Genomic DNA, 14,453 nt, shown 5'->3' with positions numbered 1-14,453 from the left:
TTAGATAGTTAAAGAAAATATTTTTTTTTGGGAAATATAAGGCACTTGTGCATCTTTATTAGATAATGACAATATTAGAAATATAATAATCAAATAATATGGTGCTTAAGGGTGTCGACTATTTTTTGAGACCTTTTAGTGAACCTTTTTCTTCTTAATTCTACCAATGGCTCTATATTAAGCTATTTGCAGCTATACCCCCTGTTGTATGTAGCTGTACATCCTGTTGCATGCACATGTATGCTTTGTTTTCTATATTTTGGATTTAAGGTAAGTAAACTTTGTATTTCGAGCGAATGAGAACACATTTTAAAAAATGTGGGTTTCAAAGTAAATGAGAGTTAATTTTTTTGTTTATAAGCAAAAACCCATAAATGTTAGGGGCTCTGTTGTAGGTCTATGAAACTATCTAACTAGGAAAAAAATATTTGAAACAACTTAAAAGGATTTGGAGATGTAAATAAAAAATATGGAGATTTTGTAGCCTAATGTGAAAGTCTGAAAGAATTTAGGGGTGCTATGATGTATACCCAGCAATTTATTAGTTCAAAGAGTAAACATGTCAAGTCAGATGATTTCATTGTTATGGGCAGTAACTTTTTTTCCTTGCATTTTTGCTTGGCATAATAATAATGTCTCATCACAGTAAACCTCTCTTCTACCGCTTCAACGACGCCGTACTTTGCATGATGATGTTGCCATTTCCCAACCCCAATTACAAAAGAATCCAGCCACCTATAAAAGCAAGTGATTATTCTTCTAATTGAAGCTTAAAAATCCCCGGCATCGAGTCTTTAAAGTGCTCAATGAAGCGAGCGTGTGAATGTAAATAACACCCACGTGAATTTAGCCAGATTTGTTGGTAACGCGCAAAAATATCACGTGAGAGAATGGAAAATTAACAAGCATTGTATGCACATGGACTCTTTCTTCTGTTAAAAACAAAGAGAAAACCATGAGCCAGCATCAAGAGAGACATTGAGTGAAAATACACCAAAACTTCACATATTATATTTATGCTGAGGCTTGGCTGTCACATGCCTTTGTTGCTTCAACTGCTGAATCAAATGGGGTCAATAGAGGTATTTTCAAGTTAGCTTTTGTTTGAATTATGCAAAAGCTCGCATGTAATTTCCATAGAGACGATACTTCACCTTTTTGTGCTCCTTGAAGAAGAGGCTCTCAATGAGAGAATATTATACAGACCCTAACATAGTCCTCAATTTATTTTCTTTCAATAAGAGCAACTCCAATGGGGACTGCATTTTGCAGTCCCCACTTTGGCATATTCTATGGAATATGCCATTTTAGAGTTTTACAACTCCAATCATACTCCTCCATTTCCAACTCTATTTTAATTTCTCTCAATTTTTTAATTCTTTTACTTATTTTTAAAATATATAATGTAATCATATATTTAAATAAAATTAGTTTTCTTTAATGAATTGATAATGTAATCATATATTTAAATAAAATGAATTTTCTTTAATGAATTGATAATAAGAAATAGAATTAATTTTCTTTAATTCTTGGAATTTTATATTTCAATTAATATTATTTAATATTACTCTCATTTTGAATATATAAAAATAAAAAAAATAAAAGTTATATAATATAAATAATATTAGTAATAATATTATTAAATGTATTAATATAAAATAGGCATTCGGATTAAATTAAACAGACATTCATATTAATATATTACTAAATCCACGACTATTAGTTCCGAAGGATCAGTAATAGTATCAAGATTAATCAACATAATCTTACTTTCCTGACGTTCCCTTTGAATATCTAATTTTTTCTTTTCGTTTTCGGCCCTTAACATCATAATTTGGTGCATTGCTATTCTATCATTTTCTCGTTCTCCATGACTTTTTTTTAAAATATCGACAATTTCTTGATTGCTTTTATTGAGAGTTTCCAAGTCGAGGTTTGATTCATTTGCCTGTCGCCTCCTCATCTTCTCTTTCTTCCTTCCTGTCGGTCGACTTGTTATCATATCTTCGTCATTATGAGTATATTCCTCATTATCGTCATTTAAGTCGACGACAGGAGAACTTGAATCTGATCCCTGAGATGAGCGGGACTTTGAAGTTTTGGAAGTTGCAGGCGATCTGACACTTATATTTGCCCATTTCTCTGCATCTTTTAAAATTGACCAAACATGATCAAATAGAAACCCCTTTCTCTCTTCTGGATCTTCTGCAAATATTATCCTAGCACGTTTAATCTACCACAAGAGAGGAAGAAACATTTATTAATAACATGATAGTAGATGATAATCAAGATTTATGTTATTCAAAATACTTACAATGTCAAGCTCAGAAGCACCGCTTGGATTTAAGCGCTCGACTTGTCGAATACATCCTCGAAATTTACTGATGGCCTTCATAATTAATTGCATTCGGCATGAAAGAGACTTCGGAGTCCTTTGAGCATTACAAATATTGGAAATCCTTTCATGAAATAAAGCAGAAATTCGTTCCCACAGCTTGTCCTTCTTTTGATTAGAACCCATGACTGGATCTTGAGAAATTTCGAGCCACGTAGCGCATAAAACTTGGTCTTCTTCTTGTAAAAAAGATTTTCCACGACTAGATGCCATAATCTAAGGAGGAATGTAAAGAGTTATGAATATAGAATAAGAAGAGTTGTGATGGAGATACGAAAATTGTGCAAGTATTATATAGGGATCAGATGTGGGAAGTCTCCAACACCAGGAGACTCCAATGTGGGGAGTCTCCAACACAAAAGGAATCCAATGTGGGGTGAGAAGCCAATGCTGAAAAGAATCCAATGTGGGGAGTCTCCAACACGAAAGGAATCTAATGTGGGTTGTCTCCAACACCAGGAATCCAATGTATGGAGTCTCCAACAAGAAAAGAATCCAATGCGGGGAGTCTCCAACACTAGGAGAATCCAATGTGGGGAGTCTCCAACACAAAAGGAATCCAGTGTGGGGGTGAGAAGCTAATGCTGAAAAGAATCCAATGTGGGGAGTCTCCAACACGAAAGGAATCCAATGTGGGGGGTGAGAAGCCAATGCTGAAAAGAATCCAATGCGGGGAGTCATATTATATAATGACATTACATCCATCTCTAAATAACTCAGAACTTATATGATTATTTCTATAAATAACTTCTTCATCAATGAACTATGGAGCCGGACCGTCACAACTACCATCTTCTTCTTCTTCTTCTTCTTCTTCTGACGACGAAATATGGTCTCAGTACATTAAAGATTGGGAGGAAGATATGACACAATGGGAGAAGGAAGATGAACTCTTAGTTCGCGTACATGCCTCTAATAGTAAAATAATGACTTATCTCTCTCAAGAGGCAGAGCGGCCAAAGCGTATTGGCTCAGTTCCTGGTCATTTGGTGATCAATCGCGGGAGGGAAGAAGGTAATTCTCGACTTTACCATGACTATTTTTCTGATAACCCTACATATGGTGCAAACCTATTCCGTAGAAGGTTCCGGATGCACAGGAGGGAAGAAGGTAATTCTCGACTTTACCATGACTATTTTTCTGATAACCCTACATATGGTGCAAACCTATTCCGTAGAAGGTTCCGGATGCACAGGAGTTTATTTCTTCGTATAGTCGAGGCGGTACGTGAGCATGACAACTTCTTCGTACAGAAGATGGATGGTGTCGGCAAACTTGGGCTATCAACTTTACAAAAAGTTACATCGGCATTTCGCATGTTGGCGTATGGAACATCAGCAGATAGTACTGACGAATATGTTAGGATCGGTGAGTCAACTGCAATTGTGTGTTTAAAGAGATTTTGCAGAGCAACTGTAGAAGTATATGGAGATGAATATCTGAGGACTCCCAATGTCGACGATGTTGCAAGGTTATTGCAAAAGGGCGAAGAAAGAGGTTTTCCAGGAATGTTAGGAAGTCTAGACTGTATGCATTGGCAATGGAAAAATTGTCCAACAGCATGGGCAGGACAATACTCAGGTCGTCATGGAGGTCCAACCATTATTCTTGAGGCAGTAGCATCATATGATCTATGGATATGGCATGCATACTTTGGCTTACCAGGATCCAATAACGATATTAATGTATTGCAGTCGTCTAATTTGTTCGACAATCTATCACAAGGTATTGCTCCTCCTGCTCATTACACAATTCAAGGAAAAAATTATGATGTCGGTTATTATTTGGCCGATGGCATATATCCGAAATGGCCAACACTTGTTCAAACCATTTCTAATTCTGATGATAAAAAGAAACAATATTTTGCAATGATGCAAGAAGCATGTCGAAAAGATGTTGAGCGGGCATTCGGTGTTCTCCAATCACGATTTGCTATCATCAAGGGGCCAGCCCGTTTTTGGGATAAACGAACTCTGCATGATATCATGACTGCTTGTATTATAATGCACAATATGATTGTCGAAGATGAACGCGACGAGCAAGAAGATGTTGTCATTTCAACTCCACAATCAATTCCGAATGCTGAAAATATGGAGATAACGGAAACTGAACGATTCCAACGGTTTCTTGCTCGACATAAGAGGTTGAAAAACAAAGAAGCTCATTTTGCACTTCGAAATGCATTGATTGAACATTTGTGGGAAAGACATGGAAATGAAGCGATGTAACTTTTTTTACTAATGAAATAATGACTTTTTCATTTTTAATTAATTGGTTCTTGAAATTTTATATTTCAATTAATATTATTCAATATTAGTCTCATTTTGAAGGTATCGACAAAACATTTCCAACTGTAAAACTTTTATTTAAAAATAATTAGTAGAAATAAACTTATGTTGATTTTAAGTTGAATATCTAAAAATAATTAGTTAGTTAGAAGGGTATTATTGTAATTAAATAGGGGGAATAGGGAAATAGAGGGGGGCTGCATATTTGGAGCAAAAGCTCCAAATATGCAGCCGACTTGGAGATTTTGCAGCCGGACTCCATTTTTTGGAGTCCGGTTGGAGCTCAACCGGGCTGCATTTTGGAGAAATGCAGCCCGGTTGGAGCTGCTCTAATGAATCAGAATCTTTAAGGTATAAGTCTACTTTTGCGTTCTTGGGTTTGCTCACAGTTTATCAACCTTTTGTGTGGTAAGTTCTTGCTTTATGATTAAAATTAAACTTGACACTTTTTATGCATCAAAATGTAGACGTCATTATGCTAAGCTTTAAGTCCTTGATTGATATAGTGAAGTTTTGTACATTTCATAGTAAAAGCTCTCTGATTAGCTTGCCCAAAAGACGTAAAGAATCATATTATTGAAATATATATGCATGCTTAATTTTGGGAAATCAAGCAAATTACAATCACAAAAATACAAGGAACCTACAATCTTTGTTCTTTCGTACATTAAGACATACTAGTAATTAACAAACAGCACCACACTCTAAAGAAAATTAGTGTGTATAACAAACATTCAACAATAACACTTATATTCCTTTAGTACGCATTTTGATAGGTAGTATAAATAACCATTACAAGTATATATGTTAACAATATTCTTGGCTCAAAAAGAAAAAGTATGTAACAATGACAAGCATAAGATGCCTTTATTTCTATACTCCAAATAAATCTTATACTCAATAGATAAATCCCACTAATATTTCTCTATGCATAGTTGCACATTCCATAGTAGCACTTGGTTCCCACCATGCAACGTTTACCGCAACTTCCACAGTTTCTAGGGTTGAACATCAAATCCAAACACTTACCCTGACAACATGAGTCGGTAAACTTGCACATATTGCCGCATCCACCACAGTTCAAGGCATCGGTGTTGATGTCGATGCACGAATCTCCACAGCACTCCATTCCTTTAGCATAGCATCTTTGACACTTCCCCTTACCGTTACCTTTTCCATTTCCGTTACCGTTTCCGTTGCCATTACCATTTCCCTTACCATTGTCATTGCCATTTCCGTTACCGTCACCTTTTCCATTTCCATGTCCGTTCCCGTTACCGTTACCGTTTCCATTTCCATGTCCATTCCCGTTACTGTTGTCCCCTCCATTTCCATTTCCGTTACCGTTGTCACCTCCATTTCCGTTACCGCTGCCTCCTCCATGACCCGCAAGGAAACGGCTCCTCCTTAGATGTTGATCTTCAATGGGAAATGAGCTTGCTATAACGGCGATAGAAGCGAAGGCGATCGCCATGAGGATGATGGTTGCTTTCCTCATGGCTAAGGGAGATAGAGTTTGTAAATATGTACGGGCGACAACTTTTCTTTTGTAGGGGTGTATTACTTTTCGGTTTGAGGGAAGTTAATTAGGGGGCTTGGTACAAGGGGTTATGAGAACTTATATGGGAGATAGAGATGAAGGAAGAGGAGTAGAGTTTGAGGAATTAAGAGTTGACTCGTAAATATAATCTTATTATTAGATTACATGCACATCAAGCAAGGAAAAGGTTGGCCCGGCCTGACTTCAAATCAAAATTTTGGCGTCGTGGCATGAAGTGATTGGTTGTCATTATGGTGATTTTTGTTTAACTTAATTGAGAGATTATGTGAAGTAAGAGGTCAATGGGAATTGCTTGCGTTGATTCCCACGAAGAGAATTAGCGCCCTCTCCTTTTCTAGGGGCTTGATATGTGCATGCCGTGGTTGTTGAAGTTTCTTTAACTTGAATGCATGCGTGGGCGCCGCGCAAGTTAGCAATTACGGAAGTATTTGTAAGTGCACGTCAACCATTTTTACATGATTCCGTTGTTAAGTTTAGCGTCTTATATTTAATTTTTTAAAGACACGTTTACCTAAACTAAATGGATGTACATTTGGGGGTATTTAAGTTACAATAAATAAAAAAAATTAATAAAGTTAAATACTTTTTTTTTTGGGCAAATAGAACCTCATATTTACCCCCATTGTCAAGTACACCTCCAAATTTTCTCTTCACCGTACCCTAACTCATAACACGTTTCTTTAGGGATTACTAATCCTCCTATTTTGTTTCCTTAATTACTATATTTGTATCCAACTGAATGACAGAATTAACATGAAGGTACTAATCCTCCTATTTTGTTTCCTTAATTACTATTTTTATATACAAGTGAATGACGGAATTAAGATGAAGGTTTTCCACTAATTTGTTTTTGTTTAGAGTTTAGATTTATAACTTACAACACTCACCGCAATTTCAAAGGCGGTCCTTTCACATGGTATGTGGGCCTGTCCATCCGGCCCGGCCCGGTCCGGTCCGGAAATCCGGGCCTGGGCCGGGCAAAACCGGAGCCCGGACCCGGACCCGGGTACCCCGGGCCGTGTTCCGGGCTGGCCCGGATTTTTTTTAAATTTTTTATCAAAATTTTTAATTTTTATTTAAATTTTAAATTATAAAAAAAGACAAGAAAAATTAATAAAAAACAATAATTTTATTAATCACTTAAAATAACATAAATTACAAATAAAAAATTATAAAAATAAATTCTTTATTAATAATTAATAAATCATTTACAAATTACAAGTACAAATTTATTTTGGAATTAATCGCATCACAATAGATAAGTAAATCCCAACTAGGTTGGCACCTATTCACCTATATCACTATCATTTGTAACTATTTTCAAAATAATTCTTTACAAATTTTAAGCTAAGATATAAAAATTACAATTTGATTAATATTATTTATTCTTTATATCTATCTGCTAGTCTCAATTCTTCAAATTTATCTTCAATTCCAGCCATCCGATCGATGCCTTGCGTTCGCTTCTCGTACCTCCACCAATCTTGTAGGCACATCACCGCTTGTACAGTATACGGATCCAAGCATGTCCTGTGATCGTCGATCAAACGACCTGCTGTGCTGAAGGCGGATTCCGAAGCTACCGTCGAAACCTGCACTGTTAGTAAGTCACGAACCATGGTGGAAAGTATAGGATATGAAACTGATTCATATACTTTCCACCATTACAAAATATCTAAAGCATTTCCTTGGCATTTAACTAAAGAAACAGATAAATATTCATCTATTTTAGAAACCTCCAATGATGACGATCCAAGTCCAGATCCACCAGTTAGCTTAGCTACCATTGCATACCTATCAAAACTTACACTTTTACCTCGGGATGAGCTCGAAAAAACCGAAGCTGTAGACTGTTGTGTAGCTACACCATGTCTAGCTGCATACTCATCATATAAGGTTTGAAAATAATTTCTAATAGCTAAATGATGAGTAGTAGCAGTAAGGGTGGTTCCATCATCTAAGTCTATAATCTGATTATCATACAAGGATTGTAACAAACTTCGAAGGCCAATATCCTTCAAGCATGGATCAATAAGAACCCTCAAACCAAAAATATGAGAAATAGGCCTAAAGTACTTATTAAATTTGCTCTCCATTTGAAAAATCATAGGTCCAAAAGTATCATCCATACGATATTTCCCCAAAAAAATTTGAATACTTAAAATTTGTAAAGCAGCTAAAGTAATGGTTGGATAATAACAGTCAGATAATAATATTGTAGCATCATAAAAAACTTGTAACATTTTATTTAAATTACATATAATTGTCCATTCATCTTCAGTTATTCCATAAGTGCTACCAGAACTAGAACTAAAAGCATAATAGTTTATAAAATCAGTTATAATGTCTTTATATTCTATTGCTACACTTAACATTGCATAGGTGGAATTCCACCTATGGTCAACATCTTTTGGAATTAGTCTGGGCTTTACATTTTTTTTTTACAAAATTATTTCCATCTTTTAAGTATTTGTTCAGAAGCATTATGCATATAAGCAACTGTTCTAACCTTTTCTATCATGGGTTTAATTTCAGTAAATACACTTTGAACAATTAAATTTAAAATATGACAGATACACCTAATATGAAAAAGATCACCATGACATGGCAATGACAAAGTTGATCTGATAAAATCAACAGCTACATTGTTATTACTTGTATTATCTAGTGAAAGAGAAAATATTCTTTCTGAAATTTCTAATTTCATAAGTTCTTCAATTATTAAATTTGCAACATTAATACCAGTATGTGACTCTTCTATTGCAATAAAAGAAACAATTCTTTTAAATATTTGCCAATTTTTATCAATCCGGTGTGCTGTGATACATAAATATCCAATTTGTGCTCTAGATGTCCAAATATCAAAAGTTAAAGAAAATTTACAGTTTTAATTTTTAAAATGAGAAATTATTTTTCCTTATTCCTCCTGATAATATTTTAAAATATCACGTTGACAGGTTTGACGAGAAATTTTTTTAAATGTAGGATAAAAACCATCTCTAAACATATCTTCAAATTCATCATCTTCTACTAATTTAAAAGGAAGGTTTTTAAGAAAGATAAACCTGATTACGCATTTCCTGGCTCTGGCAGCGTCATAGTTCCAACTACCGAGACTACCAAAAGAGGAGGATTGAGAAATCATAGATTGTCGGATATCACCTTGAGGAGTCTGGCCTTTGTTGTGTTTATCTAAATGGCGTTTGAGGTGGTTGGTGCCGCTCTTATGATGAGCTTGAAAAATCTTGCCGCACAACGCACACTTAGCCTTCTAGGTGAGGATCCTTCCGTGTTCATCCTTGGTGACTTCGATCTTCTCGTAAAAATTCCACACATCGGATCTTGACCTTTTAGAAGCTCTTGGTGCAGGTTCGTCGCCACCGGATTCGGGATTAATTTTGGTAGGAGTAGACCCAGTAGGAGGACTCATTTCAAGATCGGGAGATAGGTTTTGCTCTTCATAATCAGATCCGGAAGCCATTTGATGAAAGGATTAGAAAGTATAAGAGAGTATAAAAGTATAAGAGAGTATAAGAGTATAAGAGAGAAGTAGATGAGTTTTGGTGTGAAGAAAACAAATGAAAACCCCCCTCTATTTATAGAACCAGTCCCCTAATTAAATGACCAAAATAACCTCACAAAATAGCCATTTTTTGACCGTTTTTGGGGACAAAACGATCAAAAGACCGTTTATGGCCGTTATGGCCGGACCGGGCCAGCCCGGCCCGGCCGCAACGGTCACCAATGGTGACCGTTGGCACCGGGCCGGGCTCCGGGCCCGGGCTGTCCGGCCCGGATTTTTGCCCGGCGCTGGCCCTATTCCGGGCCGGGCCGGGCGCCGCTGAGACAGCCCGGACCCGGGCCCGAAACCCGGCCAGGCCCGGATTTTCGGGCCGGACCCGGGTCGGCGGGCTTTTTGGACAGGCCTAATGGTATGAGAGCAGTACAGATTTAATTCCCATTGAAAATTAATTTAAAGTGTACTTTTAAAAAAACTAGATATAGTTGCCGCTGCAGAGTCTAAATTTCCGCCCATATGTAAAAATGATGATTAATCTGTTAGAAATTATGCTAAAGAATAAAATAGATATCATCACTACCAAAGACAAAGTTTGGTCTTGAAGTGGCTATATCACAACCACTCATTTAAAAGTCGTAAAATAAAAAGAGAAAAAAAAATGTTACTCTTCATCCAACAAATCTTTTTAGATAAGTGGTTGAGATGTAGCATCCTCACTATCAATATACATACATACATATGTACTTCCAGACAATGTTACATTAAACGCTGGGCGCTTCTAGGCGTCGGACTTGACGCCCAGCGCTTAGTCGCCTAGACGGACGTCTAAGCGGTTTCTGAGCGTTTTTTTTCTTTCTTCATTTAAGTGGTGGTCAATGAGGCTTTGCTGAAGGTTGGAGGAGGTAGTGGAGGTATTCATATTTGGAGGTTAATGGAGTTTGGAGGATGTGTAGGCTATGACACCTAAAATCACAATCAAGACCTATAGGGTGCAATCCACGTAAGCAGAGAATGCTCCCCTAAACGCTCGTAAAATCTAGATGAGCAACCTAAATACCGCCTAGGCGCTAGGCGCTAGTTAGGCGGCCTAGGTACCGCCTAAGCCTAGGCGTACGTCTAAGCGGACTAGTCGCCATATATGTACATAATCCAAATACCGTAATCCATCTACGACTGAACCATAAAAAAACATAATCTTTGTATTTAAAAAGTTTTGAAAACTCTGATAAAAAAACAAATGATAAATTTGATATGTGGATTATAAACAACAACAAGGTTGCGACAGGGCCTGTGTGAGCTGGACTATACACCTTCTGACCCGACTTAACTTGGGCCTTTTACCACCAGCCCAGTTTACCCACCCACAAGACATTTTCCCCCAAATTTCTAACAAAATCCAAGAGGGATTCTTCTCGACTCCGCTCTCATCCAATCTCTCCTCCAGTGGCAAAACCGTAATAAACTCCAAAAACTCCTCGCCATGCGGCATCCACGTACGGGGGCGCGGACCGCGGCCCTCCGATCGGCTTTCTACGGGTGCGCCGGCAGGCGGCGAGAGCGGTCGCGGTAGCCTGCGATCACGTAGGTTGTAAATGCCGTCAGCCAGACGAAGCCGCTTCTCTCATTCGCCAGGTCTACGACGCCGGCCACCGCGCTTTTGGTGAGAATTACGTTCAAGAACTCGTCGAGAAGGCTCCTCAGGTTCGGAATTGGCCTCGATTCTTGAATTTTTGATGGAATTTTGGCTGATCATTTGTTTCAGTTTGAATCTTGAATGACAACTTCTTGTTAGTTTCTTGTGAAAGTGCAACACTTTGCATTGTAAATCTCATTACTGCTGCGATCTTGTTGCCATTAATTTTGCATTTTGGTTAGCAACGTAAGCATTTTTGTTCTTCATAATAATTGAATTCACAAGTGATCCCCGACAGAAGGATTCTCAGTGGAAGTGAACCCAAATGATAGAAGATGGTGAGACGGGGGGGAAATTGACATGGTTTTTTCACACCTAGTTTTTGAGTTCTAGGTTCACGAACATGGGGGGTGGGGGGGATCTCTGATGGTGATACTTGCATATTATATCCCATTGCCATTCACTGCAGAGTGCAGATGGTCTGAAGCTAGATATGTTAAAGAAGCAAGAAAGAGGTTGAAAATGTTCGTATGCATTAGATTCCACATCGGCTTAGAGTTCGAGACAAGCAGTATGACGTTTGTCTGATTGAATCAAGCAAGCAGAGGTCTCTTGGAGCATATAACAGACTTCTGCTGACTTTCATTAATTTCTGATAAATGCGTGCTTATTGATCGGTGAGAGGATATGAATACATTGATACTGTAGCACACTTTGGATGATGACAGGATAAGGATACAATGATGTTGTCCTCTAACAACTGATGGTTCAAATTCATAATATTTTCAAGAACACAACAAGAGCAACAAACCTTTATGCTAAATTCTGGTAAATTTTGTGAAAATCTAGACAGTGCCTTTGAATATATAAACTGATCAGCACTAGTTTGAGTTGAATAGCTTATTATTTTAAAAGATATTTGATTTACCTGAATTTCTTGTTGAGGCTTGTAGTAAAGTAGGTTTTGCTTTTGTTCTGGAAGAGAATTTAGGATTTTTGAATAATTGATCAAGCATATTTCTTTAGGATTGCAGTATTTTCTTATTGATTCTTCTTTTCCTCAGCTTCCTGCAGATATTGATTGGCATTTCATTGGCCACCTGCAAAGCAATAAAGTCAAATCCCTTCTTGGTAATCTACTGACTGTTACTAGAGTTTAAATTTGATTTGTTTTCAGCTTGTCTGTAAGCTGTTCAGTTCTTTATTTGATGAGAATTTAGTTTATCTTTTGAACAATGAACACCAAAATTTCATATTTAATTGCTTGGAGTTCTTTATAAGCTCCTACTACGGTAAATTTCACAAAAACCCCTAAAGTTTACTGCATTTCCCCCTAAACTTTCAACTTTTCCCGACACTCTCCCTACTGGCAATGGCAAATGGCTAAATGTCCTTGAGAGGGGAAAAAACATCCTACCCAGTGAAAGGGGGTTCGTTGCCTGCCAATGGCAAACAAGACCGTATCGGAGGTTTATCTCTCTAGAACATTTTAGTTATTTAGCATTTGTAGGTAGGGGTCCGTTGGGGAAGTTGAAAGTTTAGGGGAGACATCTTAACTTCAGGAGGGGTTTAGTGGAATAAGCAAAGTTCAGGTGGCTTTCGTAGGAAATACCCCTAACTTCAGGAGGGTTTTGTGAAATTTAGCCTTCCTACTATGTACTTGGTGATCATTTTTAAACATTACTTCTGGCTTCCTTTTCCCAAGAACTTGTCTTCAAGAAGTGCAAGATCATGCTTTTTACTTCAGCCAATCAATAACTTGAATTGTTTAACTTCATCCTTACCTTGAACTCATAATTCTTCTCCCATTAGATTGCTAAAAATTGAAGTTTAAATTAGTATGTGTATCCATTTCTTAAATTGCAATCTACTATAAATTTATTTATTTTTACAGTATTTTCAATAAATAAGATTTTAGAATCATCATGATTAGTCTTGGGGCAGGTAGTTCTAGTTTATTCTTCATTAAGTATTTCAAGTCTTTTTAATGGTATTTACTTGATTAACTAGCGGTACTTTTTTTATTATGCAGCTAGTGTCCCAGATCTTTACATGGTCGAGACTGTAGATGATGAGAAGGTGATTTTAATTTCTATACTAGTTTTCCGCTAAGAAAAAAGAATTCTGTTCTTGCTCTTTATCAAAAAAATAAAAAATACATGATTACCTTGATTAAACTCTTTGAGAATCAAGATTCTACTACACAAAGTCTCCCTAGTTTATCCAATGTATAATTTGAATATGTGGTGCTTAAATCTCTAGATTCTTTCTACATCTGGTTGCAGTTGTTGTCTTAACTTACCAGTTAATGAACTTTTTTGTTGAAGTACCTCTAATCGAATATGCTCCTGCATTTCAAATTGCTCATGAACTGCTACCATAATTAGTTGGTGTTTTGACAAGTTTCGCAACTGTTTCTTGTTAAAAAATAAAAAGAAATAAAAAAAATTAGTGCAGATATCTCCATGTTAAAACTGTAATTATTTCCTTGATTTAGGCTATTAAATTGTAAATCAGTCAGTTATTGGAACTTCATGTCTATTCATTACAGTAGTTTATTAAATGGTGCAATCTAACTTCATTCTATCAGATTGCTAATCATCTGGATCGGGCAGTGGCTAACTTGGGAAGGAAACCTCTAAAGGTCTTGGTGCAAGTAAATACCAGTGGGGAAGAGTGTAAGTGAAAAAAGTCATGACCTTTCTATCCTCTACAAAACAGTTACGATATTCACGAATATCATAGTAATTAGTTACATCCTAGATTTTTCTGTAGTATGTTCATTGTTTTCGAGGAGATTTTCTTTATTGTTCATATTCTTTTAGAAGATTAACATGTGGTATCTTTGCAAAAACATCTTTGCAGCAAAATATGGTATTGAACCTTCAGGTTGTGTAGAACTGGCTAAACATGTCAAGCTGTCTTGCCCAAATCTTATTTTCTCGGGTTTAATGACAATAGGAATGCTAGATTACTCCTCAACTCCAGAAAATTTCAAGGTGATTCTTAAGTGAATTCTATAACTAGCATATCCTCATATATTCTTTTAGGCAGAT

The 14,453-nt window shown here is 36.7% G+C and overlaps 4 protein-coding genes across 4 annotated transcripts in view; 2 read left to right on the top strand and 2 right to left on the bottom strand.

Moving 5' to 3' along the window:
- LOC109840018 (glutathione S-transferase T3-like) lies at nucleotides 1,694-2,614 on the bottom strand. Its single transcript, XM_020408513.1, has 2 exons — nucleotides 2,315-2,614; nucleotides 1,694-2,233 (listed from the first exon to the last, which is right to left on the bottom strand). The coding sequence occupies exons 1-2, from the start codon at nucleotides 2,606-2,608 to the stop codon at nucleotides 1,694-1,696; spliced, it is 834 nt and encodes a 277-aa protein (XP_020264102.1). The 5' UTR covers nucleotides 2,609-2,614.
- On the top strand, nucleotides 3,652-4,623 carry LOC109840009 (putative nuclease HARBI1). The gene has a single exon (XM_020408503.1). The coding sequence runs from the start codon at nucleotides 3,652-3,654 to the stop codon at nucleotides 4,621-4,623; it is 972 nt and encodes a 323-aa protein (XP_020264092.1).
- LOC109843991 (stigma-specific STIG1-like protein 3) lies at nucleotides 5,450-6,254 on the bottom strand. Its single transcript, XM_020413002.1, has one exon. The coding sequence runs from the start codon at nucleotides 6,179-6,181 to the stop codon at nucleotides 5,609-5,611; it is 573 nt and encodes a 190-aa protein (XP_020268591.1). The 5' UTR covers nucleotides 6,182-6,254; the 3' UTR covers nucleotides 5,450-5,608.
- LOC109840001 (proline synthase co-transcribed bacterial homolog protein-like) overlaps nucleotides 6,998-14,453 on the top strand; it is an 8,092-nt gene continuing 636 nt past the window's right edge. Inside the window, 7 exon segments of the mRNA XM_020408490.1 lie at nucleotides 6,998-7,003; nucleotides 11,350-11,380; nucleotides 11,383-11,465; nucleotides 12,462-12,528; nucleotides 13,430-13,476; nucleotides 13,988-14,075; nucleotides 14,263-14,396. Of these exon segments, the coding sequence (XP_020264079.1) occupies nucleotides 6,998-7,003; nucleotides 11,350-11,380; nucleotides 11,383-11,465; nucleotides 12,462-12,528; nucleotides 13,430-13,476; nucleotides 13,988-14,075; nucleotides 14,263-14,396 (456 nt within the window).

The sequence above is a fragment of the Asparagus officinalis genome, chromosome 1, assembly GCF_001876935.1.
Source record: "Asparagus officinalis chromosome 1, Aspof.V1, whole genome shotgun sequence".
Lineage (NCBI taxonomy): Eukaryota > Viridiplantae > Streptophyta > Magnoliopsida > Asparagales > Asparagaceae > Asparagus > Asparagus officinalis.
The sequence above is the reverse complement of the archived record's forward strand: the minus strand, read 5'-3'. Positions and strand labels throughout refer to the sequence as shown.

What these genes read in the sequence shown, in the direction of transcription:
- LOC109840018 (XM_020408513.1), bottom strand. Translation starts at nt 2,608, where the DNA reads ATGGCATCTAGTCGTGGAAAATCTTTTTTACAAGAAGAAGACCAAGTT. An exon ending in GTGCTTCTGAGCTTGACATT is followed by an intron (nt 2,234 to 2,314) that starts GTAAGTATTTTG and finishes CTCTTGTGGTAG; the next exon opens with ATTAAACGTGCTAGGATAAT.
- LOC109840009 (XM_020408503.1), top strand. Translation starts at nt 3,652, where the DNA reads ATGGATGGTGTCGGCAAACTTGGGCTATCAACTTTACAAAAAGTTACA.
- LOC109843991 (XM_020413002.1), bottom strand. Translation starts at nt 6,181, where the DNA reads ATGAGGAAAGCAACCATCATCCTCATGGCGATCGCCTTCGCTTCTATC.